At 39.5% G+C, this 25,389-nt stretch overlaps 1 protein-coding gene across 1 annotated transcript in view; it reads right to left on the minus strand.

Moving 5' to 3' along the window:
• Positions 1–25,389, minus strand: part of FNDC3A (fibronectin type III domain containing 3A) — a 109,596-nt gene that overhangs the window by 19,933 nt on the left and 64,274 nt on the right. Inside the window, exons 7-15 of the mRNA XM_009319956.1 lie at positions 18,755–18,912; positions 17,497–17,556; positions 14,444–14,582; positions 13,750–13,803; positions 13,002–13,126; positions 7,556–7,730; positions 6,828–6,914; positions 2,737–2,875; positions 922–990 (exon numbers count right to left, since the gene is read on the minus strand). Of these exons, the coding sequence (XP_009318231.1) occupies positions 922–990; positions 2,737–2,875; positions 6,828–6,914; positions 7,556–7,730; positions 13,002–13,126; positions 13,750–13,803; positions 14,444–14,582; positions 17,497–17,556; positions 18,755–18,912 (1,006 nt within the window). The remainder of the gene's footprint in view (positions 1–921; positions 991–2,736; positions 2,876–6,827; positions 6,915–7,555; positions 7,731–13,001; positions 13,127–13,749; positions 13,804–14,443; positions 14,583–17,496; positions 17,557–18,754; positions 18,913–25,389) is intronic.

Raw genomic sequence — 25,389 nt, forward strand, 5'->3', positions numbered from 1 at the left:
CATTCTTTGCTATTCAGCCAGAGTCTTAAATCAGAAATTCTTTAGCATTCTCTCTCTCTTTTTAAGAGATTAAGCAGGGAACCTGGGGACTTTTAATTACATCTCCAAAAACTCACCACATCACAGAATTTAGAGGACTGAGAATGAAATGTAATGCTCAGCTCACTAAATCTGCATGAAAGGCTTGGGTAAATCATTCCAGAAGTGACTTAATGTGGACACGTGATGGAGTAAGGGAAGCGGTAGACTAAGTATCAAAAGAATCACAGCTGAGACCCCTGACATTACACTGTCCCATTACAATTCGGGGACAGTGCGCTGTCTTAATCTGACACAGCACTGGAGAAGTACAAACTTTCATTCTCAGTATGATTGTGTTTCTGAGTTTAATAAGGTCACTTAAGAGGTCTAGATTTTTAAATAATTTCGCTGGATAGCTTTATGTCCAGTTTAGAAATATTGTTAATTTCCCTTCTGTATGAAAGGACAGAAAAGCAAATAGCAGAAACAGTTATCCCAACTGCATCACTGTTCTCCTTCAATAGTGATCAATAGAGCACTAGTTTTTCTTTCATCTGTCACACATCCAATAAAGCTACGTGGCCCTGTCTTCTTGCTCTAAAATGTCTGAAATGTGTCATTTCATTTCCAAAACAGAATACACCTAATTAATAAGCTAAATACAGACCCATCTCTTTCGACACAGAGTTTTGTGGTATCTTCTTTCTAAGCCAGAGAAAAAGAACCTCTTGTCTACAAGCATCAACATCCCTGATTTTTTAAGCACCAACATCCCTATTTTTTTAATGGCAGTCTCTTGCAGTAACTTTCCCTATCATAATACACGTTTTACTCTTCCCACAGGCGCGCACACACAAAAAACCCCACCACAGCTGAATACCAACATATGCTCCTACTTACCATTTAGGCCTTCAGACATTTCCACAACATATGTATTTACTGCTGCTCCTCCATTGTCTTTTGGTGGATCTATAAAAACCAGCAATATTCCAACTAAGCGAGATAAATTAAATGGTTTTGTAGCTTTTGGGGAGAATTTACAAAAGGGAAAATTAACAACCAACTGGAGACAGGTGCTTATTTAGACAGACAGCATGCTAGCTAGCCATAGCATCCTAGTTCAGGACAGCCGCAAATCACTCAAATTCTCCACTAAGCAAAGCTGCCAGCTCACAACCCTACTGTGTATTCTACAGATGAAGAGTGACAAGTGAATCAGGCAACTGGGAGATGCCACAGCAAACATTTCAGTTAGTCTGAAGTGCCGCAGAAGGCTGCCTGATCATGGCTTCAGGGACATAGATCCTAATGGTCCTGTAATTTGGACTGCTGATAGGAAAAGATTATCATACTCATTTGTATGTAAGAATATTTCAAAATGATTTAAGGATAGGATTTCAAAAACCTAAATATTTTGGGAGACAATAGAAGTCAGGAGTTCTACACTGAAAACTTAATCTCTTAAATTTTTAATACGTCACTAGAAATTGAGTGCACTATCCTCCCTGCTACAATATTCATGTACAAGACATGAACCTACAGAGCTATCATTGACATATAATCCTACTCCTCTTTCTCAGAGCTGACTTGGAGAACAGCAGAATTAAAATAATGTGAAAAAACAAATTTTGGACAAATATAGACAGCATGATACTTCAACACAGAAGGGTACTGCTGCCACAACATTACATATGTATGTGCTGGATGAAACGGTGTTGGCTCTCAGGCAAGGGTTACATATCATATCACACCTGCTAAATAAAATGAGATTTATTATATGGCACGTAGCACTTTTTTGGTTGGAAGGTAACAAATTACTCCAAATGAAAAATAAAATGATCATGTTAATTACCATGTATTAAAAAAAAAAGAGTATTACTGCTCAAAATAATGACTATTAAAGTTTTTACATATAAATAGATATTTTAGATAGTTTTCAATTTACAAATTAGGTATTTCTATTAACTTCATACATTATATATGATCCATATGATCAAGTATCAGGCCCTGATGTAGCAAAGCACTCTGGAAAGATGCAAGACTCGACTTGCTAAGTACTACTTATACTCCAAAAGTAACTTTCTTATTATTAATGCAAAAGAATTAAACACACTATTAAACAGAAGTAGGTAAGAAGTTTAATTACCTGTGACAATAAATAAAACCTTTAACTGTTTGATTTTCTGCTAAAGTACTGCATCACATAGTACTGTTTCACCTTCTCCTATTTCACAGCATAAGGCTAAAAAAACCTGAGCCTAAGGAAAAGTTTCTCAAGATCCTTAGTGAATAAGAACATTTGTCTATCAAAACCAAACTCTTCGAAGAGATAGGTTGAACTTGGATCTTCTCTTTTGATAAAAACCCAGAGTTCTGTGACATCTACTTTTTGTGCCAGAGAAACAGAACTTCTTAGTACACAAATTAACACTACTCTTTTTTTAATTATTGTAGTCCCCTGCAATAACAGTCCCTATTACAATTTGTATATTATTCTTCCCACATCATTACACTATTATACTGCCACCCTAAGTATTTTGAATCAGTATTTTTCTTTTAGTTCCATGAAAATGAATCATAATGGCTCAGTTGACTGAAGTGTTACTGAAGTAAAACCTGGCCTTCTATATAAAAAAATATATATAGAATATTTATATATATATATAAAAAAAATACAGAGGACATACTCTAAACAGAGTGGGACAACAATCTTACCCCAGATTATTTTAAAACTCTGTGCATGAATTTTTCCTTTCACTGCGGGTTTTGAAGGTACTCCAGGCTTGTCTGGACAAGTAATGTATTCTACTGTCTCACTTGGACTGCTTTTCCCTTCTGAGTTATAGGCAATGACCTGCAAATATATAAAAAAATATAAATTATAAGCAGAACAAACGCACCGGCTAGTGGTATGCTATTCACTGTTACTGGTGAACTCAAATTAATTTACATGTATGCTTAGACAGATAGCTACATAATAAATTATCACAAGAACTAAAGCTATTATGTACCTTCATTTCATTAGTCCCACAGTTAGACAATCACTATACTGAAATTAAAAATTCCTGCAAATTGCCAGCAAAAAAAAAATCCTTAAAAAAACCCCACCTAAAAGCTGTGAAGCTGAAAAAAAAAATTATTTCACAAATCAAATAACCTTCCATATCCCCCAAATTTCAAATGTTGGTGCATAAAGTTAGGCTTCTACTGAGGACACTTAAGAGTTGCCTGACCGTAAAAGGTAATCAGGACATGCAAATCTCAGTGACATTAATGGAATCTGTGGGTGCTCAATATAGCACAAGCTACTTTATTTCAAGTCAAGGATCTGAAAACTTGTTTTTTTAAAACCATCTAAGATACTCAGAAATTAGATAGGTCTAAGAACACCTCTTTTTTATCAGAGTTGCACAATTTATTGATAAGGAAATATACGCATGAGAAAAAGCCTTTGTAACAGCATGGAAACAAAAGATGATGAAAAAGACATACTGCAAAGAGGCCACTTTTAAACTTTCACTGAAAGAACTTGGAAGCATTAAAATTTTAACTGCAATTCCCTTCCCACTGAGGTAAAAATATTTTCATGTAATTAAGTAAAGAGCAAAAAGTGATGCTTTACTAACTGCTAAAGAAACCTGAATAATTGGGATGAATTAAGGAGAGCTCTCATGCTACTATAGTACCTTCTTTTAAGGAAATACATTCAGACATAAAAAGGTGTTTATATGGGTAAGTTGTATTAACAACAGCAAAGGTGATAAACTCTTCAGTCCCAGGGAAAATTATGGCAAAGGTTGTCACGGAAGTTATTTACAGGCACATGAAGGACAAGAAGGTAATTAGATTTATCAAGGGTAAATCATGTTTGACCAACCTGAGTGCCTTCTATGATGAAACAACTTGCTCAATAGATGAGGGGAGAGCTGTGGACATCATCTACCCTGATTTTAGTTTGACATGGTTTCCCACAACATCCATGTAGACAAGCTGGTAAGATACAGACAGAACAGATGGACCACAAGATGGGTGTGGAAAACCTGATAGAATGCCAGGCTCAAAGGGTGGTGGTTAATGGTTCAAAAGTAAATTAGCAGCTGCTCATGACTGGGTTTCCTCAACAGTCAAGACAATGTCAGATACTATTCAATATCTTTAGAAGTGATCTGGATGACAGGAGTGAATGCACCCTCCCCAGGTTTGCATATGACACCAAACTAGGAGCACAGAGACATATGCTGGAAGGAAGAGCCACCATACAGACTTTGACGGGCTGGAAGATTGCATCAACAAGAACTGTATGAGCTTTGACAAAGATAAAATCTTGCACCTGGGATGGAATAATCCCAGCAGCAGTCCGGGGTCTGACTGTTCAAGAGTGACTTAGAACAGCCCAGGTTGGAAGGGACCTGAAAGATCATCTGGTCCAACCTTTCAGGGAAAAGGGAGCCTAGATGAGATTATCTAGCACCCTGTCCAGTCGCGTCTTGAAAGCGTTCAGTGATGGGGACTCCACTATGTCCCTGGGGAGGTTGTTCCAGTGATTGATCATTCTCACGGTGAAAAATTTCTTTCTTATACCAAGCTGAAATCTCTCCCAGTGCAACTTGCACCTATTGCCCCTTGTCCTCTCCATGTGGCTCCTTGTGAAGAGAGAGCCTCCCTCCTCTTTGTAGCCGTCCTTTAACTACTGGAAAACTGTGATGAGGTCCCCCTGAGCCTTCTCTTCTCCAGGGAGAAAAGATCTAATTCCTTTAGTCCTTCCTTATAGGGCAGGTTCTCCAACCCTTTGATCATCTTCGTGGCCCTCCACGAAGGGAGAGGGTCCAGAGACCCTCTCCAGTCTGTCTGTGTCTTTTTTGAATTGTGGGGATCAGAACTGGACACAGTACTCCAGGTGCGGCCTGACAAGAACTGAATACAGTGGGATGACCACATCTCTTATCTCTGCTAGTAATGCCCTTGTGGATGCAGCCCAGGATCCAATTTGCCTTTGTTGCTGCAGTGTTGCACTGCTCGTAGTCAGATTGTCCACCAGGACACCCAGGTCCCTTTCAGCGAGGCTGCTCCTAGCCCATACTAGGCTCCTTGGTTATTCTGACCCAGGTGCAGGACTTTGCACTTGTCTTTGTTAAACTTCATACTGTTCTTGCTAGCCCACTCTTCTAGCCTGTCCAGGTCTCTCTGTAAGATGGCTCTCCTTTCTGATGTGTTCATCTCACCACTCAGTTTGGTGTCACCAGCAAACTTGGTGAGGGTGCTTTCAATCCCATCATCTAGATAATTTCTGAAGATGAACAGCATGGGGCCCCATATCGATCCCTAAGGGATCCTACTTCTGACAGGCTGCCAGCCTGAGTAAAAACCATTGATCACCACCCTCCGATTGTGGCCTGTTGGCCAGTTTTCTACTCATCTTGCAGACATATCTTGCCAGTTTGTCCAGGAGAAGGCTGTGAGAAACAGTGTTGAATGCTTTGCTGAAGTCCAGGTAAACAACATCCACTGCTCTCCCCAGGCCAACTGGAAGTGTTACTTTGATGTAGGAGGTGATCAGGCTAGTCAGGCATGATTTGCCTTTGGTGTCGGCTTTTCCCAATCACCTGCTTCATTTGGCTTGTAATAGTTTCTAGGAGGACTCTTCCATTACTTTCCCAGGGACTGAAGTAAGACTAATGGGCCTGTGGTTCCCTGGGTCCTCTTCTGGGCCCTTCTTGTTGATGGGTATGACATTTGCCCTCCTCCAGCCATCAGTGATATTCCCTGTTCTCCATCGCTTTTCAAATATTATAGATAGCGGCCTTGCAACAATGTCAGCCACTTCTCTTAACATCCTGGAGTGGATTCTGTCTTGGCCCATAGATTGATGTGGATTGAGCCCCTGCAAGAGGCCACAGCCTAGCCCTTCCTCCACCACTGGTGGGTCGACACGTGCCTTGTCATAGCTACTTGATCTTGTGATCTGGGGTCCAGCTATGCCGGTAAAGACAGAGGCAAAGAAGGTATTAAGAACCTCTGCCTTATTGGCATTATTAGTAACTTGCTTCCCTGCCCTGTTTAGCAATGGGCCTATGTATGTCTTCCCTGTGCTTCTGTTTACTGCTCACGTATTTGAAGAACCCTTTCTTGTTGTTCTTGACATTTTGGGCCAATTTCAGTTCTAGCTGATCCTCAGCCTTCCTGGCTGCATCTCTGCATGTCCTAGCAAGGTTCTTGTAGTCCTCGATGGCTATTTGGCCACCTTTCTAGAGCCGGTATGCTTCTTTTTTGCTTTTAACCACACCCAAAAGCTCATTGTTAAGCCAGACTTCACCTTGAGCTAACAAGTTCAGCCCTCAAGACCTATTAGAACAGGCTCAGCACCATGGTAATATGAATGATTTACTAACTTGGGCTCAGTGCTATGCTAGGACTGACACATGTTCTTTTTGATCAAAATTGCTCCTTACCCCAACACCTTCAGACATGTTTAGAGTCTGTCAAAGAACCCTATAGCTACACTAAGTAATATTACCCATGTATATGCAACACAGAAACCAAATTAAAAAAATCCAACTGTTTAGAACATCGACTTATCACCTGGAATTTCAAGATACCTGCAACTGTGTTATGCCCTTGCAGAGGTTCTTATTCCTTCTGCAGGGACAATTAATGAAGCAGGTGTTCAGCCGATAGTTTTAAGAGATTGAAATTGTAAGAAACTGGCATCAGATTTGGTTTTCCTTAAAAAAGGCCCTCCCCACTTCTGAGTCAATCTTAAGCTACTCTGGTGCAAAAAAAACCCCAAATATATGAAAAAATCTTACCCTAAATTTATATTTTGTACTACGCCTCAAATTCTTCACCGTGTAGGTAAGGTCGTCACCATCATATTTTGGCTTGAAACCATATCCCTGCAGAATTAAGTAGGATTACTTGAAACATTGTATCTGCAGACCAAACCATGTAACATACATTCATACAAATAAATTAGTTTCAGACCTTAATTGTTATGCTCCTCTGACAAAGTAATAAGTGCACCTTCATTGTGTAAACACCAGATATTTTTTTGGAGAGGGGGAAATTAATTAACCATTCTCCAATCAGAAGAGGAGAAAAGAACATTAAAGAAAAACATATGCAGTGTCAACAGAAATTATACCTAACACTTTCAAAGGGTAGAACAGGACTCATTTTAAAACAAAGGTGGTTAGGCTGAAACGATATCTAGAGGGACTACATTTCATGATGCAATTACTTTGATCCAACTCTTATAAGGCTTAACTTTCACACACAAATTCACAAAGTTAAAAGTAATTTAAAAGTCTTTGCAGGATTGGGGCTTAATAACACTAATAATGATTACTGTCACAATAAAAAGGTGAAAACTATGTGGCTTGGTCACAGCAATGAGAAGTCATTAGCTTATTTTCAGAAAATACAGTTCCTTGTAGAATATTCTAGCAAAAGTAATCATTGTTACACTTAATACAGTAATGTATGAAACACACATTATCGTCTCTTTTCTTATTGAGAATAAGTATTCTAAACTTACTGAGTTCTCATCCTCCATCTCTAATATATACGAGATTCCTTCATCTGATGGTGTTCCTGAGGGTTTTGTCCACTGTAGGGATAACCAAGTAACTCCAGCATTAATCAGCAAAGGACTTGCTGGTGTGGTTGGGGCAGTGCCTGAGGTATGATACAGGACTTCTTCACTAAAACCACTGTTTAAAACAGACAGTATGTAAACTAACTAGACACAATAGTTAATATCTAGAAAAACATATTTCTTACTAAACACAGCTATGACAGTTTCTTGGACATGTGCACAACTGAAAATTGCAAGCTGGTACATGCAGACAACTTAACTTGCCCATGAGTCTGTCAGTAACTAAACATCTGAACAAGGTTAACATGTTCATAATTGAAAGATTCCTTTGTATGATATAATCACATTTTGCTAACCAAAACAATTTGCTTTTTCATATTAAGTCATTATTCTAAAACAGTAGAGCTCTATATGCAATAATGTACTAATACCACAGTGCCCTTCCTATTCAAAATGAAAACATGAAGACATAAAAGCATATACGGGAAGACCTCAAAAAAAATTTTGCTTCCCAGGCAGCAATTATGTGCTTCAAGTGTACTGTGAAGCACTAGTTTCTCTAATGACTCAGAAAATAATAGAATAATAGCCTCATTCAATGTTAAGTTACTTTAACACTTGCCAATATGAAAGTCTTATTGCAGAACAAATGAAGTAGGATGTACACCAGTGAATCTCCTAACACAACTGTTAACCTTAACTGATGATGCTTAGATATGCCTTGAAGTGAAAATACAAATAAGTTACATAAAAAGACCTACTGTGAAACAGAGGGATGCAAAAGTCAGTAAACGAGTACTATGCTTGCACAGATGGTCTGACATGTATCCAGCTAGACTAAAAAAAACCCACGTGTTCTCAGCTGGCATTTGCTGCTTCTACATCAGATCTGAAGAAACATTTACAGGCTTAAGAGCTAGTCTAGCTTTTTTAACCATAAGAAACTAACATCAAAGATGTAATTTTAATCTAAAAGCTAGGCATTACCTAAGTGCACATCAGGAAGCCCTGAAAACAAAATTCTCCGTATGGTTTAAACAACAGTGCCAGTTACATGTCTTGTGTGTCAGAACCTGACTTTCCTGAAAAATCTCAACACAAAGATACCCTCAACTTCACTTTCTCTCTTACCCAACCTACATTACAATACCGCACAAGTTGTAAATTTTGGTCTGCTCTACAGTCTTTTTGGCATAAAAAAAAAACCACCAAACAATTAAAAAAAAAAATCTTACAGACCACACATTATCAAGACTGTCAATAGCACCCAAAGCTATACAGTCTGTGTGGACATGCAGACTGTGAAATAGATTGTGAAGCAAGAAGTGAAAAAGTGCAAAACAAGAGAAAACTTCTTAAATTTGGGGGGAATAGTATTTTTTTTCTTGCAAGAAGTCGCAAACAAGAAAATCTCTGAAATGATGATGATATGATACATACAATATATCTACTAAAAAAAATCTCCAGCATTATACAGGTAGGCTAGAGGAAGCATGAAGAGAGGCTAGACAAATACTATGCCTATCTCTATTCACAACAAACTATTGAAGGAGTCACCTCACAAGCAGATATAAGGTAAAAAACACCACACCTTAAAAAGATTTAATCTCTTTACTTGATTGAACCACTCCAAAATACACTGAAATCAACTAAAAGAGTTCCAGTGATAACCACATTTGAATGACTCTTTAACAATTCACTTAGAAGTACAATAATGCTATCTATCTTTTAAATAGATTTTATTTTTCCAGTTTTCTTTAGCCACTGTTTCATGAGTGGTTAGAATTAAATTTAAAAATACGAGTAACTCAAAGATAAGATATCTGTTCTTGTTGGTAAAATCATTTAGACAAAATTCTGTCTCCAGATGCCTAAGCTTCTCAATGTTCTTCATAAGGAATAATCAGGCACTCTACCGTAATAAATATTATTTCAAGAGACTTCTTAATTAAATAATACCATAAAGACAATAAAGTGCATCTTTACAAGGCTATGAAATATTGATTTAAAAATCTATTTGGTTTGATTAGTTTAAGAAGGGTACTTAACTGATCAATGTCTTCTACCAGCTTACACTGCAGGAATCTGTAATATGTGCAAGTATTCCTAGAGGGTACATTTACACTCAGACTGAAAAGAGGAACAGGAGGAGAGCCCAAGCACTGGACCCTGCTTAACTGCCAGCTCACTCCCTGCCTTTGTTTTTTTGAACAGTTCCAACTAAATCTTATCAAGGCAAAGTCCAGGAGCAACTCAGAGAATAATTCATTCCAGAAACGTCATCCAGAAGGCAGTAACGTAATAAAGATTGTGTCGGAGCACACCAACAGTCATTCTAGTCCACTATACTGTCCTCTGACAGTGGCCCAAAGCAGGTGCCAAAGGAAAGACATAGGAACAGGCACTATATGCAACGCATTTGCTGAGTACTCTCCAATGCCTCCCGACACACGCCTCAGATCCGAGCCAGCTGTAGTTTTCACATACTTAATACTCTGCAGAAGATTTCTTCTGCCCAGCATGAATTACAACCCCAGGTCTGGCTCCCTATTCTTTACGCTGTCCTTCAACACTGAATAATGTTCCAAGCAGGCATTATTCCCCTAAGCACCTCCTTGTGCCAACTGAAGGACACACAACACGCATCCTCTATTTCATGCTATAAAAACATCACTCTGGTGAGCTACAGCACAATGCCCGTATTTCAAACACTGAATTAAAAAAACAAATGCAAAATAGCAATTTTAGGCTGACGGCTAGAGAAGCCCTGTTTTTATGCCACATAGGACCTCAAGGTCCAAGTGCTACTAGGTAGTGTGGACACTGGCAGTCTGCTCTAGAGGTGATGAGCCCTGACAGTGTGACTATTAGGTTTATTTGCTTTGCCTAAAGACCGAGAAGTATTCCCAAGAACTAATGCACCCAGTAGTGCAAGCGTACTTGAGAAACCAATAATTTTGGATTTTTTTTTTCAAGCTCTTACTTATATTCTCTACTGAAGTCAGATGTCATTCACTCAAAAATTCAAAACAAAGTTTGGTGCTCTGTAACTTCTGAAAAGTAGCAATTAAAAGTAAGAACCACATATCCTAGGCATTCATAATAAGCTCTAGAACTTCAGAAGAATTCGGTGATAAGGGAACGTCATATTCTGTCCATTTCCCAGGGTAACAGGAGACTAACAGACACCTTAGATAAAGGGACGTATCCAAGTAACAGGACATGGCAAAGAGCACAATACAGATACACCTGCAGGTGGCAGCGGGGGTTCTGCCAGACTTACTTCCTGCTCCAGCAGTTACTGACATCTCTTCATAGTGTCATCACTAAAACTCTAAATTTAAGGAGGGCTGATAAGCCCTGGAAAATTGCTACACCAGCTTCAGGAACTACTTTAGATCTAGCACCATGTTAAACCTTCCTGGAACCAAGAGCAGCAGAGAGCGTGGTAGGAGGTACCCTCTGGTCAGCACAGCAACAGCACAAGCACTGCAGCATTTAAACTATTCAATTCTGGTCCTTTGGCTGAGTCGCTTATCTTTTAGCATGATCCCTAGAATTTAGAAGTGTTTATTTACATCAGGCACAAAAGCCACAATTGCACTGAATGTGTGAATCTCTACAATGTAGTGCTTAGCCAAAAATTCTATTACAAGTACATGCAGTAGGAAACACGTCCAAGGTAGCAACTTCAGTGGTCAGCGTAGGTCTACAAAGACTGAAGCTAAAAACCAGCACAGCCTGAGCTGATTTCACATGAGAGCAGCCAGGTTGTCTGTGCCATGCTCATGCTCCCCATTCTAGGGGCATCGTGTACAAATGTCTGAGGAGGCTGTTCAGGAAATGAGGCTAAGTCTGGCAGAAGTAGCTGTACTATCTGCTTCTAAGAGGGGCTGAGATTTGTAGCATTTATATGCTAAGTATGCACATAACATAGGGGTTGTAGTATGTAGCCATACCATGCCTGGACAAAACACATTATGCTGGGAATCACAGAATAGCTGAGGTTGGAAGGGATCTCTGGAGGTCATCTTGTCCAACCTCTGCTGCTCAGGCAGGGTCAAGGGGTTCATAGTACACAGGTAATCTGCAAACCAAATAATCCAATCACATACCGTGAATTAACTATGCAGTTGGACTAGACGATCATTGTAGGTCCCTTCCAACTGAACTATTCTGTATTCTATTTCATCCCGTGTGGACGAAAGACTTGTTTCTTTAAATGCCATCATATGTTTTTCCTAAACAAGCACACATGTGCATGCATATGCATTCCATATTTATGTATATAATAGTAATATTTACCTCATTCCCATGTCATTTTTGGCTGCTAGCCTAAAGGTGTACCCCATTGCTGGTGATAGTTTAGTGATCCTATACTGCTTCTGTTGGCCATAATAACACTGGCAAAACTCTCCATTTCCTTTCCCCTAAAAAGGAATAAGTTAATCACATTATTCGCCCTATTATATATGCATCCATCAATTAAAGTAACACACAAACGTGAAGTAAACTCATTTTTTGAAATTAAACAGAACTCAAGAATCTCCCATATAGTGAGGTAGTAGTATACGAAACTTTGTATGTATATTGAATTAGAGGCTTTTTTCCTTCCTTTCTGTTTCCCAGCTCAACAGGGTTGGAAGGAAAGAGCCATGAAACTTCTGCAGCTCTGCCATCTCATGATAGCTGTCCAGGTAGGGACTGGAAGATGCTTGTGGGGGCATCTATTACAAGTACATGCAGTAGGAAACACGTCCAAGGTAGCAACTTCAGTGGTCAGCGTAGGTCTACAAAGACTGAAGCTAAAAACCAGCACAGCCTGAGCTGATTTCACATGAGAGCAGCCAGGTTGTCTGTGCCATGCTCATGCTCCCCATTCTAGGGGCATCGTGTACAAATGTCTGAGGAGGCTGTTCAGGAAATGAGGCTAAGTCTGGCAGAAGTAGCTGTACTATCTGCTTCTAAGAGGGGCTGAGATTTGTAGCATTTATATGCTAAGTATGCACATAACATAGGGGTTGTAGTATGTAGCCATACCATGCCTGGACAAAACACATTATGCTGGGAATCACAGAATAGCTGAGGTTGGAAGGGATCTCTGGAGGTCATCTTGTCCAACCTCTGCTGCTCAGGCAGGGTCAAGGGGTTCATAGTACACAGGTAATCTGCAAACCAAATAATCCAATCACATACCGTGAATTAACTATGCAGTTGGACTAGACGATCATTGTAGGTCCCTTCCAACTGAACTATTCTGTATTCTATTTCATCCCGTGTGGACGAAAGACTTGTTTCTTTAAATGCCATCATATGTTTTTCCTAAACAAGCACACATGTGCATGCATATGCATTCCATATTTATGTATATAATAGTAATATTTACCTCATTCCCATGTCATTTTTGGCTGCTAGCCTAAAGGTGTACCCCATTGCTGGTGATAGTTTAGTGATCCTATACTGCTTCTGTTGGCCATAATAACACTGGCAAAACTCTCCATTTCCTTTCCCCTAAAAAGGAATAAGTTAATCACATTATTCGCCCTATTATATATGCATCCATCAATTAAAGTAACACACAAACGTGAAGTAAACTCATTTTTTGAAATTAAACAGAACTCAAGAATCTCCCATATAGTGAGGTAGTAGTATACGAAACTTTGTATGTATATTGAATTAGAGGCTTTTTTCCTTCCTTTCTGTTTCCCAGCTCAACAGGGTTGGAAGGAAAGAGCCATGAAACTTCTGCAGCTCTGCCATCTCATGATAGCTGTCCAGGTAGGGACTGGAAGATGCTTGTGGGGGCACAGCAGATCCACCCCCTTTGTACAAAAGAAAGACTGTTACAGGAAAACGATCCTTCCGTGTCAGCTCTTGAAAGAAGTATTGGACTACAAGTGAAAAAGCCACTATTCGAAGTGACAGAATCATGTAATTAAGATCCTATTATTTTATACTCCCCAAGAAAAAAATTGGGCAATAGCCATATTTTCATAATTGCTTCAGGAATTACATATTTGTCACATGCCTCTAAACAGAAGTCATAATTTTCACACAACTTGATGTGCACAGTCACATACAACTACTTTTTAAAAAACTAAAAAATTAAAAATAAAATAGAATAACTTGCTTACTTCATCCCATTCTAAAAGGTAACTGTGGATTTTAGAACCATTATCACAAGATGCCTGCAAAAGGAAAAGAACAAAATTAGAGCTCTAACTGGATACAAGACCACTTAAGGAAAAAAATGCTTGTACAGGTCAAATCATGACAAAACCAGTGGAGGGCAAATGATGCTCACCTTATAGGATTGTTCTACTTGCCAAGACAGTTCTAGTCCAGTTTCCATCCAATTAATGCTTGTATCATGTTTATGGTTTTGTTTTTTAATTTAGACCTTGAAAAAGTATTCTGGCAGCAGTGTAAAATGCTACAGTATTTTTCTGAGCAGCTAGATTGCAGGTCTGCTCAAATCCCAGTCTTTCCAGACCACTTCATTTGCTTTGCACAAACAAACCTTTGTTCAATAATGGAGAAAGGAATTGATTCCACAGTACAGTAGGGGACTGGAACTCGAACCACTGTCTCTCATTCAAACTCAGTAACTTTATCTACAAAGACTCCTTGCTTTTCTGGGAATCCTTCTCTTTTTATTGAAGTCCACATTTAACCCAGTACATGTATTTCCAGTCACAGAACTGTGACTGAAATTAGTATGTTTGACAAAAATTTTCTATTTCAATGAACTGGCATTTTATTGTCAAATCCAAAACAATTCTGAAGAGTTTAAAGTATTTATTTTAAAGGTTTTTAAACAATTCTTACCTTCCACTGCAGAGTTAGAGAATTTTTGGTCCGATTAGTTATCCTGGGCAGATTTGGAGTATCAGGTTCACAACTTGTTGTGGTAAAACTCTCTGCTTCTGAAGGACTCCCCTTTACACAGTTGCATTCTACTTGAACTCTAAAGTGGAAAAAAGCCAATAACGTTTTGCTTCAAAATCTGCATATACAGTTTCCAAAGAAAACTGAGTATTGAGAATGAAACCAGGACAAGTTACTGCCTTGCTACCTCATAGTTAAAATATCACTATTTGTGGAAGCCTGGCTAGCTGACCGGGGACATGTAAACATCGAAATGTTAAGTCAGCAGGAACTTAATAATTATCGCACACAGCTGGTGTAATAGCCAATGAAAGACAAGACTATTGTAGCTAATACTCTGATAGTATAGATACTGTTGCAAGTATAGTGGAATGTTTGGCAAAGACACTGTACCCCTATTGTTAGACCATCTGGTTGAAACCGACCTCGCAGTCTGAAGCTCTGCCAACTCAACATTCTGGGCCAAAGGTGAAGGTACCCGGTGAGGAAGACTGTGAATCTTCCTCCAAAAGACCCCAATAGACGACCACCAGACAGTAGTACGCGTGCGCCAGGAGGAGGAACCCTATGATAATAGATTCTTAGAAATAATTGGAATATCCCACCTTTTCTTAGAACTAATTATACTAACCCAGCCTATAATAATAAATATGTAAGAAGTAAGCCTATAAAGGCTGATGATTGTATTCCAATAAACGAAGTATGCTGATCACTCATATTGAGTGACTGTGTCTTCCCTCCGTTCCGGCGAAAGGCGCAACAACTATTATAAATAAATAACTGGTGGAAGCATCTTGGTCAATAGAAGTAATGCAAAAGAAGAGAGTCCTTTACTTTGGATGTACATCATTACCAATCAGCCAGCTTTAGTCCCACAATTATATTTGAAATCTGTCTTATTTGCTGTACTTCGATTGGGAAATAATGGTAACATCTTGCAGGCTCATTATCTGCTGTAGACGTATTAATTGATATTATAAATAATTCTTCTTCTGCAAGTGCTTTCGTCAGATGAGCACAATGAAGCTGTTGATATATTTTCAGAGTACCTTCTGCACTCCTTCAAGACCTTGCTGAGTCTGGTCACCCTGTCCTTTCCTTTAAGAAGTTTATGAATTAACTCTCCATGTACTTCAGAAGAGTGAATTCTTGCTTCTGTCTCAAAGAGAAATGGTTTGTTTTTCTAACAGCTTTTCTCCAAAATTGAATACGGGATTATTATCTGGCCTCGCCCTGCGCTCTCCCTCCTCACCCGTGTAGCTGTGCCTTGTCTCCTCCTTGGGTGAACCTGCACGTTACTTTCTTCTAATTCACCTGTTCCTTTGAAAGAAAAAACAAAACCGCGAAAAAACCTTTCCTCTGATCACTGGTATAAGACCTGTGTTGCCTGCTTATGAAGATGCAAAAGTCCTTATATGTTCTTGTTGCATGAACAGCAAGTCACAGGAAATTTGGCTTTGTAGACTTCATGAACAGGGAGAGGGAGACATTTGAACAGTGACGAATGTTGCACATGAAGTTGTTTGTGTTTGCATAGAGTTGCAAATATGTAGTTTGTCAGTTATCTTCATAGTTCAGTCCTTCTGGTCTTCACTGATTTTGGGCACTGTTTGCACTGGTGGAATTCTGTTTAACTCCCAGTTCAGGAAGAGCTTAGATGGCTAAGTCATCTATTCCCATGCATTCTCTACAACAACCAGAATTAAGCAAGAAAGAATCTGAATGTAGCCTGATAAAAAAGGACTTATATAGGAAAACAAATTCCTAGGCTCTGACCCTTATACTCCCTACATTTTCAACTTAAACATTGTTGGGTAAAGTGCATAAACACTACTAAAAACAGGAACAAAATCACAGGGAGAACACTTGCATATGAAGAGCTCTGAGTCAATTTATCATTCATCCTCCTCCTGAACCTGTGCTGCAGGCCATATAGTGGCCCAAATTATATGAGGTGTGCAATGAAGAACAGACCAACCCTCTTTTGCTTTCAGTTTGGCAACGAGCACAATACCCTGGAAAACAGTACTAGGAGGTACAGACCCCCTCACACCAAGGACGAGGAATGTAGCTCTCCCATTTGAGCAACTGCTAGTCAAAGACTTACACAACAGAAATCCTCCTCCTCCCTACTGCCGATGTTCTAAAGCTCATGTGGAAAGAGGCACAACATTTCTGACTTGGATCCTTACTCAGACACACTTCTGTTCCCTGTGCTTTCTACCAGTTGCTTCTAAATTGGTTCCCTGGTCAGTACACAGGAGTCTTGGGGTTCTCCACAGTCAAAAGAGGCAAATCCCTCACATGCTGCACATTCTGTCACTTCTAAAGTTGTACTCTCCACCTGCAATTATTTCTTGAAAAGGCAGTACTTCTAAGGTGGCCTTCACTATGTTACGTATTTATAAACTGCTGTATTCATACTGGTTTTTTTAAACCAAGAAATAAGACAATATGTAAAAAAGGAGGGAAGAACAACACCTAGCTACATCTTTCCAGTCCTATGCTATTTCCTCAGTAGGACATAGCGAAGCAGCAAATTCTGCTAGAAGGACAGAATTACATTAAGCTAGGGGCTTATTTAGTAATGCATAAAGGGTCAGATCACCGGTCTGCTGGAGTAAAGTGAAAGGAGCATAACCTGACCTTCCGGTGGCCAGCAACGAGCATGTTCCTGTGCAAGGTACCTCCCTCTGCTGCCTCTGGGAAACAGAAAAAGCAAGCACCATCTGTGCCTGGCCCAAAGGACAGAAAAATGTCACTGTTCTGGCACGACATAAGAAGTAAAGAGCATGGATGTTGGATGAGGGTACAACAATTTTGTGTTTTCCAAAATGGACTGAGTGGTCAGCTAAGCCAAAAATGTTGATTTGTGACTCAAAGGAGGGTGAGATGTGGTAAAGAATCTCTGAAGACTTATGCGAATACACAGATCCAATGAAACTTTTAAAATATTTCCACTGAATTTAATGAATAGAGAAGGAGATACTCACTTTGCATGGTAATCAGTTGCTGGCCTGAGATCATTTACAGTAACTTTATTTTCTTCTCCACTGGAAAGAGATATGATTTGGTTTAAAAGACTGTTTCAGAATGCCATACATTTATAAAAAGACACACAGCATCTAACCCATCTGCCTAACACTTCTTCTAAGAAATATATTTGCTAACAGTTTATTTCTGTTGCTAAATATAGTAAAATGAAAACGCATTTATCTTTGAATTTTAGGGGCTTCTCGCATTTGATTCCTGTTGTTTTGCCCTGGTGGTTTTTGGTTTTTTTTGTTGTTCTATTTGTTCGGGTGTTTTTTAAGAATAATTATTTTCCTCTTTACTCAGTAAGATCAGCTGCACGTGTACGCATGTATTTTATTACACAAAAAACATGGAAGTACTGGGGCCTTTAGAAGCTCAGTTCAGCCTTGAAAAAACCATTATCTAAAACTGTAAATGACTGCATATACCTACTTGTTAGAGCCCAGTAAACAAAAAAGGCACCTCAGTGACATCTATTAGTCTGCTTTTACTGACATCACCTTATGTTAGCAAAGCTCATTTCTTTTCCTCTAAGCTTCTAGGACAGGGATATCCAACTTGCGATTCACATACTGCTTCTAAGAAATCCATGGAAGGTGACTAAGATAAACTAGCTAAATACAAAGATTTATAATTATTAGACAGCTTTACACCTTTAATGGTAAATTTTCTGTTGTTTTTCTCCAAGTTGCAAAAAAATGATTGCAAACCATCGTATTAGGAATGAAACAATTGAAAAGTTTTGTTTGTTTTGCTGCTGCTAGAGTTGTGTTCTGTGCGAATCTACTAACTTCATTTCGTATCTTAAGACTGCCTCTTACGAAGAGCATTTTCAGGGAAGGGAGAGATAACCTTACTGGGAGCAGAAGCATGTGCTGAAGTAAAGAACTACAAATACAATTTGTATTTCTCGCTATTTGTATATCTCACTAATTGAGAACCCATAGTTTCTAGTGCAGCTGGTTGAAACACAGCTAAGTGATATTAAAATATGCTTCCAACATCTAAGAACAAAGTCTTTAAATTCTAATTGATGATAGAGACTTCAGTAATAAAACAGAACCAATTCTACTGAAAAAAGTAGCTGGTTTCAAAAGAGAAGTTGCACAAAACTTCCGATTACTTAAATCTTTGGACAACAGGCAGATTTTTAATGAGGTTTTAGGCCACATAATTCAATGTAATAGCAATTAAATAAAAATAATGAACACCTACATGTATACAGTTTTGTACTTTCCATCTTTTCCAGTATTTGAAATCATTACTTCATAAGTATAAACTTCTGGTACGTCATTCTTGTCAGCGTCTTCTCTGGTATCACTGGATGGAGGGGACCACATAAGCAGTGCTGTTCTTGCCTGAATGTCTGATACCTGTAGAAATACAACTTTGAAACCTCTGCCATTTAAATGGTATTGTATATAAATGCTGCTTTGCCATATAGGACCAAATAAAAGAGAAGAAAACCATATAACATTATCATATCAGAGTATTTATACTGATCTAATAGCTATTAATTAGTTTTTACAGATGAAATCAAGCTGGAAATCTAAGAAATGTCATGAGAAAACTGCAATCCTAGGGCCCAGGGCTGAGTGCAAACAAACTTCTAAGTAACAAATGCCACCTAGTGGGCTAGATAAAAATTACTGTATAATTTATGAAGCACAAGAGATAGCAAGCATATATTGTGAATCAGTCGTTTTAGTAAATGACAGCGTTTCAGACTTTTGTTTTTTTTACGTGACCAGTACTATGATTTTTTTTTTTAATACCTTCTTGCTGACTCAGTTTTCATATGAAACATATAGAAGCTCAGGAATTTCTCCAAAATGACTGGCATTACTGTAGCAGGTACATAAAGAAACTCTGCTTTGGGCATTTAATTATGACTGTGACAAGTAGACTTTCCCATTAGATTAGAACCTATTTGGTTAACTACCCCAGCAAATTGGTTTTGAGCAGGATATTAATAGGGACACAACTACCTGAGGCTCTAATCTAGTACTCTGTTAGCGAACAGAATATTACAACATGTAATGTACTTTGAACTCAGGCACCTGCGATGAAGGCATGCTCACAAGGTCCATGTACATATACATACGTATATATACACACATACATATATGTATATATATACACATGTGCACACACACACATACATAGGCAACATCCTATAAACAGTATTCTTGTGGTGGTGCTTGCCTGCACAGCCCACCCTTTGCAGAAAGGCCTGGATAACAGTTGGTGTGATAGAAATATGAGCATAAACTGTGTGTGTGAATGCGACACCTCCAACTGTCTGAGAAGTGTTTGCCCCAACACACTCATTGTGCTAAAGGTGGCGACCCTCGGGTGGATTACATGGTAACCGGGGAATCACAAAGAGAATTCTGAAACGAAGAAGGAATCGACTTCAGAAGTATAAAAGCAGCATGAAAAATTTGTATCAGGGATAAAAGATGCTGGAGTGGAACAGAGCAATGATCAAAACCTGGCCTGACAGTGTGAGAAATTGCCCTGCCACCACTGCCGCCTCCATCCAGGCCTGACGGATGCCCTGAGTAGCCGCACCCCAGCTGGTGTGACAGCAGTTTGGGGTGCAGCAGACAAGGACCCAGAGATCAGGTGGGCACATGTGACCTGGTGGAGAGCTTTCTCAATGGCCTGTGGATTAGCAGATGGGAGGGAACAACAGATTTTAAGGAATAACACAGTTACATGCAAAGCTAGAGCACCCACGTCTCCCAAAGGAGATGTGCAGTTAGGGGCACCCACAATTCCAGAAGAGTGGGCGCTGCTTGAAACCCACACGTGCTGCAAGGGGCTGGGGATGCTCATATTTCTGTAGGTAAGTGCACGGGTGCGTGCGTGTGATTACGAATTTTTAGGATCTGATATAGAAGGAAGTCTAGAAATTTGTGGGTGTTTATTAATATTGTACGTCTACTATTGTAGTTTATACGTTGCACCCACCTAGTATTTCCAGTCATTTCTCGTTTAAGTCTCTCATTTAAGGGAACTGAAAACACATTTCATTATATGAAATGACTAGTTTTACAATATGACTGTAATATATGCCTATTTTAGGAATAATTGCTTTTGGAAATCTATTACCAGAGTATCAGAATCAAAATGCTACCTTCACAACTGGTGCTCTTAAATTGTTATAATATACGGAACGGGCCAACTTCAAGAATGAAGCAGAGAGGAGAGGACTTACTGGTAACAGACAAACAGAAAGGAGGAAAAAAATCAAACAAGATGAGCCTCTATGTCTTGGAAATAATGTCACTAAGCCCTTATACACTAACAGGACTATACATCACATCCCAAAAGGGATCAAATACTAGTAAGATTACCCACTGAAGTTCTTGGAAACACAATTCAAAGTTTGGTAAGAGAAATTCCACTATAATCTTGATGTGGTCACAAACTACGCTAACACTAACTACAACTACCTCAGTACAATTCTAGCATTTCTGGAAGTCTTTGGAGTTGTGGGAAGCACCTGGGGTGGTAAAAGCTCCCTCTCAGACAACCTTAATCCTTCCCTCCTGGGTTGCAGAAGGCAGCAGGGGATACTGAAGGAAAGAAGTGTAGGTTCCTGGAGGACCTACTATGCTCCAGGACTAGTAGGTCCACTGTAAGATGATCTATTCCTATGTTTAGCTCCCTTAACGGTTCAAATTTTTTTCCTAATGCCCAGGCAGTCTCTCTCTTACTACCAGCTATGCCTACTAGTACTCACCACCATGGAGCTGGACATTAGATCTTAGTCTGTCTATCTTCTTTTACACCAAAGAAGTAATGCGGTTGGTATGAGTGAAAAGTGGCATCTTACTGGAACATTAAAAGATTAGAGGTTTCAACTGTTCAGTACAGAGAGAGCAGGAAGAGTGGGAGGGAGATTCAAGACAACGTTACAGACTACAGAGTAACAGACAACTCACAGGACTTTCACTAGTAAAATTAAATCCAGAGTATTAGTGCAAATCGTTATGTACCAACAAGTGCCAACAGAGAACAGGGTGAAATGTTCCTTAAGTCTCTGACTGGATGAAGAATTGTTATCCCAAGTTACTCCCCCAGTGCAATGTTTGTTGGTCAACTCATGTAAATATTCCATAAGACTTCTAAAATAATAGATGACAACTGTTAACACAGTAACTGTAACACAATGATGCAGTATCATGTACCAAGCTAGAAAAACAGTGACTATGTAGGTTGCTCTGGTTGTTTTACTTTGTGTAAACAGAGTATGTGACTAAAGAATATTATGAAGAGCTGAAGCTTTGCTGTGGCCAATTTGCCAAAGCTTAAAAGCAACGGTCAGTGGAATTGAACATTATCAGAAATGCAAAGTGAAAAGTATTCACAGAAGCTGGAATTAAGGACATCCTTATGGTGCATAAAAAGCTGTAATGTATAAAAACTATATAAATTCTCTATACATACACATGCACACTTATGCATATGGGGAAAAGGAAGAAATACGTTAGCAAATAAGCTACAATTGATCAGAATTTACAGGAGAAGTTAAAAGTTTCAATGAAACAAAAACAGCTAACAGGATTAAAGACAAAAGAATTAAAAAAAAAAAACCCCAAACTATCAGGAAAGTTCCAAGTTGGGCACTGCTCTGTTACTGGTGGATGTAGAAGTTAAAACTGTGAAACATAATGAAGGGAAGAAAGAAGCATTTAACAGTGATTTCCACCCTGCATTTGCCATGAGGCAGAAATCCGTATCCATCTTATGTAACCCTGTTGCTGGACTAGAAAATTTACAACCTACAAAGTTACTGGGCCCAGTAGATGGTGCCCAGTGAAACTGAGCACTCTGCAATAAACCAGGTGGTCAGGTTAAACCACTGGTTCCCCGTCAGTGATGTACACTCACATTAAACCAAGAAGTTGCAAGAAGCCAAGCCTAAACTAGTAAGCCCTGCTGAGGAACACTGGAGAGTAAACTACTTATGGAAAAAGTGTTAAGAGGCAGGCATCTGAGGGCCTACAAGAAGGCGCTCATGGGCAGAAGGAACAGAACAAGAGGTACAACACTTAACTCTTTGGCAGGTATAAATACTGGAAATAATTTCCAACCCTGTCCCTCATACACCTGAATCCCCCTGAAGCTGCTACTTTCTTCATTTCTGCAACCCCAGAGGATGGGGGTGGGGGACTGTGGGATCCCCACAATACAGCTTGTGTGTGAGGGGTCAATAATCAGACAAAAAGAAGACAGGCAGTAGGAGTGGGACTGAGTAACATCAAGGTTTTTCTTCTGCACCTACACTATATAAGTGTTACCTATTTTGTAAGTTCTGGAGCTTTTCAGTAAATTCACATATAGGTGGATGAGTATTTTCAACCACTCAGTTGCTAAAAACGTAAAAAAACCACAGCTGCAAGCACTAACAAGAGGGAATCAGAGAATGTCATTTGAGTCCTTTTCAACTCATTTATAAAACATTTGGTACTGTTTTTCAGATTCAACTTTTTTTTTTTTTTTTTCCCCCCCCTCCACTGACAGAGGAAGAGAGAGAGGGAGTCTGGAACTTCTCCATTGTTGAGCTATCACTCAAAAACTTCCAGCTAAGAGAGTGATTCTTAAAGACAAGTCTAGGTCCAGCTATATTCTTCCTCACCAAACTATTAATAAGGGACAAAAGCAAAGTATTAAAAGATTAAGAATTGCTAAAATGAAGATTTCCTGTAAAAAACTTTTCATTATTGTGTATATGCACTATGGCAGTCTTAGATTACATCAGCATATACTATTTTAACACAAAACTCCAGCTTCACATGATGCAAGCATATGACAGTAATTAGTAATTGCTTCACTAAGAAGCAATTATTCAATAGTGTCCTTTATCCTTGATGTTCAATAATATCCCAATACTTGACTTTTTGAACACTACCCAGAGCTCTATTATGGAAAAGAATTATTAAAGTTTCAGAAATTCCCATCAGTTCTCAAGCACAAAACACTAGCATATTTTCAAAAAACCTCTGCGATATAAGGAGGAAAAAAGTATTTTTGAAGAACAAAGATTAAGATCAGAAGAATCCACTATTCTCAGGCACTCTGAGACACTCAGGAGTGGCTTTTTCAGAAAACTTGTATTTCTGAATAAGCATACTTTGTATGCTTATTCAAGCAGCTGCAACTGATTTTGGTTGCAGCTCTGAGCACTGTGTACTTCTGCAAAGCAGAGTACAATACTTGAATCAGGCCCTAGCACTGAGGCAACTAAAAGATGGGCATGTCTTCATTAGCAGTCCAGCTCGCAAAAGTGAATCTCCTCCTTAACTGTACTACACATGCCATTTGGGTCAAACAAAAAAGCAGTTTTGGCATGTGCAAACTGGATCACATTCAGACAGTGACACAAGGTACTTGACTGGTGAGTGAGATGCATCACGTTCCAAAAGCCCACAAGCATACAGAGGACATGCATGAACCACAAAACATGATGCTCTCCCAAGGGATTTACATGCTATATAACCAACTCAAATTCTGAGTTCCTATTGCCTCTCCTTATTAAATACTCAGCCTTCTGCTCCATTCTTCATTTTGCTTTTGCCTTTTCAGGTCCCTTTGTCCTCTCTTCTGCTTGCTTTGCTATTTGGTTAATGGACATGACAGCTGGTGAAGACTCTGCTCAAACGCTGAGGACCCAGCATGGTACAATCTGCAGAACCACTCCAACTTACATCTGGGTATAGAAAGTTCAAGACCTCCCTAAGTAGAAGGGACATCTGGTGGCAGTACCATGTTACCAACTTGACTTAACACTGCCATGTACGAAAGGATGGAGGATCCATACAGGGAGAAGTTTAAGAAAACGAGAACATGTTCATAAAAACACCTAATGGGAGTCTGGAGGCAGCAAAGCTGATGTGCCCCATACTGCACAGAACTGAAAGATGTATGAGTGAAAGCACACCATGGAGCCCACCACCTGATTTACATGTGCATGCCCTGGACCTGTGCATTAAGCCATGGGACAACCCACGACAGGTCACAGCCTTCAGCACTACTCAAGGCTTTCTGGAGCAGGATGTGGTGCAATGGACACTGTACTGGACAGCACCTGTATGATTATCTGATCACCTGCCCACCACCACAGCCAGTATCCAGTATTGCCTGTGCCAGCACTGAAGTTCAACCAGGGAACAGGGTGTTGATGATCCATCAAGAGCAGCATCATGGCACAATCCCCACAGTGAATGTTTCAAGCAAAACATTAAACAAAAACCTGCAGGAATATTTCTGATGAGAACTACAAACAGAAAGTGTGAAAAAACACAATCTCCTGGTTCACTTGTGGGAGGGTGAGGAAAATGTTTCCTTGGAGAAACTGTGGGAGGGTTTCTTCTGATCCTGCAAGGCCTAAGTAGGTAACACAGCCTCCCTTTCTCTTATCATGTCACACTCCCCCAAGCTGCAACATCAGCTAGTCTTCCACCCACCCACAGCCCTGACAGTCCCTTGCCTTCGCAAAGCATAAGCCTCACCAAGTGCTGGAAGTTTGGCTTTTTGCCTTGTGTACACTGTCTATTCTGTAGCAGACTACTACTGCCTAAGCCTGTGATGTCTTCTGAGGTCTGCGAGGAGAACACTCGTAGGCACACAGCTACATGCAGTGACATTCAAGTAAGGACATGGTGGGGAGGGGAAATAGCATGCTTGCCTAAAAGGCATGGACAGTTGAGTGTTGAGGGTGGAAGGAAGTGAAAGAAAACAAGACAGTACTGGCACTCCATTGCTTTTTCATGTGTCATTAGCAACATAGCAGAAGACAGCACCTGTTGATCATACTTCTCACAGTCTCACTCTAAACA

This window comes from Pygoscelis adeliae, unplaced genomic scaffold (genome assembly GCF_000699105.1).
Source record: "Pygoscelis adeliae isolate BGI_AS28 unplaced genomic scaffold, ASM69910v1 Scaffold32, whole genome shotgun sequence".
Classification (NCBI taxonomy): domain Eukaryota; kingdom Metazoa; phylum Chordata; class Aves; order Sphenisciformes; family Spheniscidae; genus Pygoscelis; species Pygoscelis adeliae.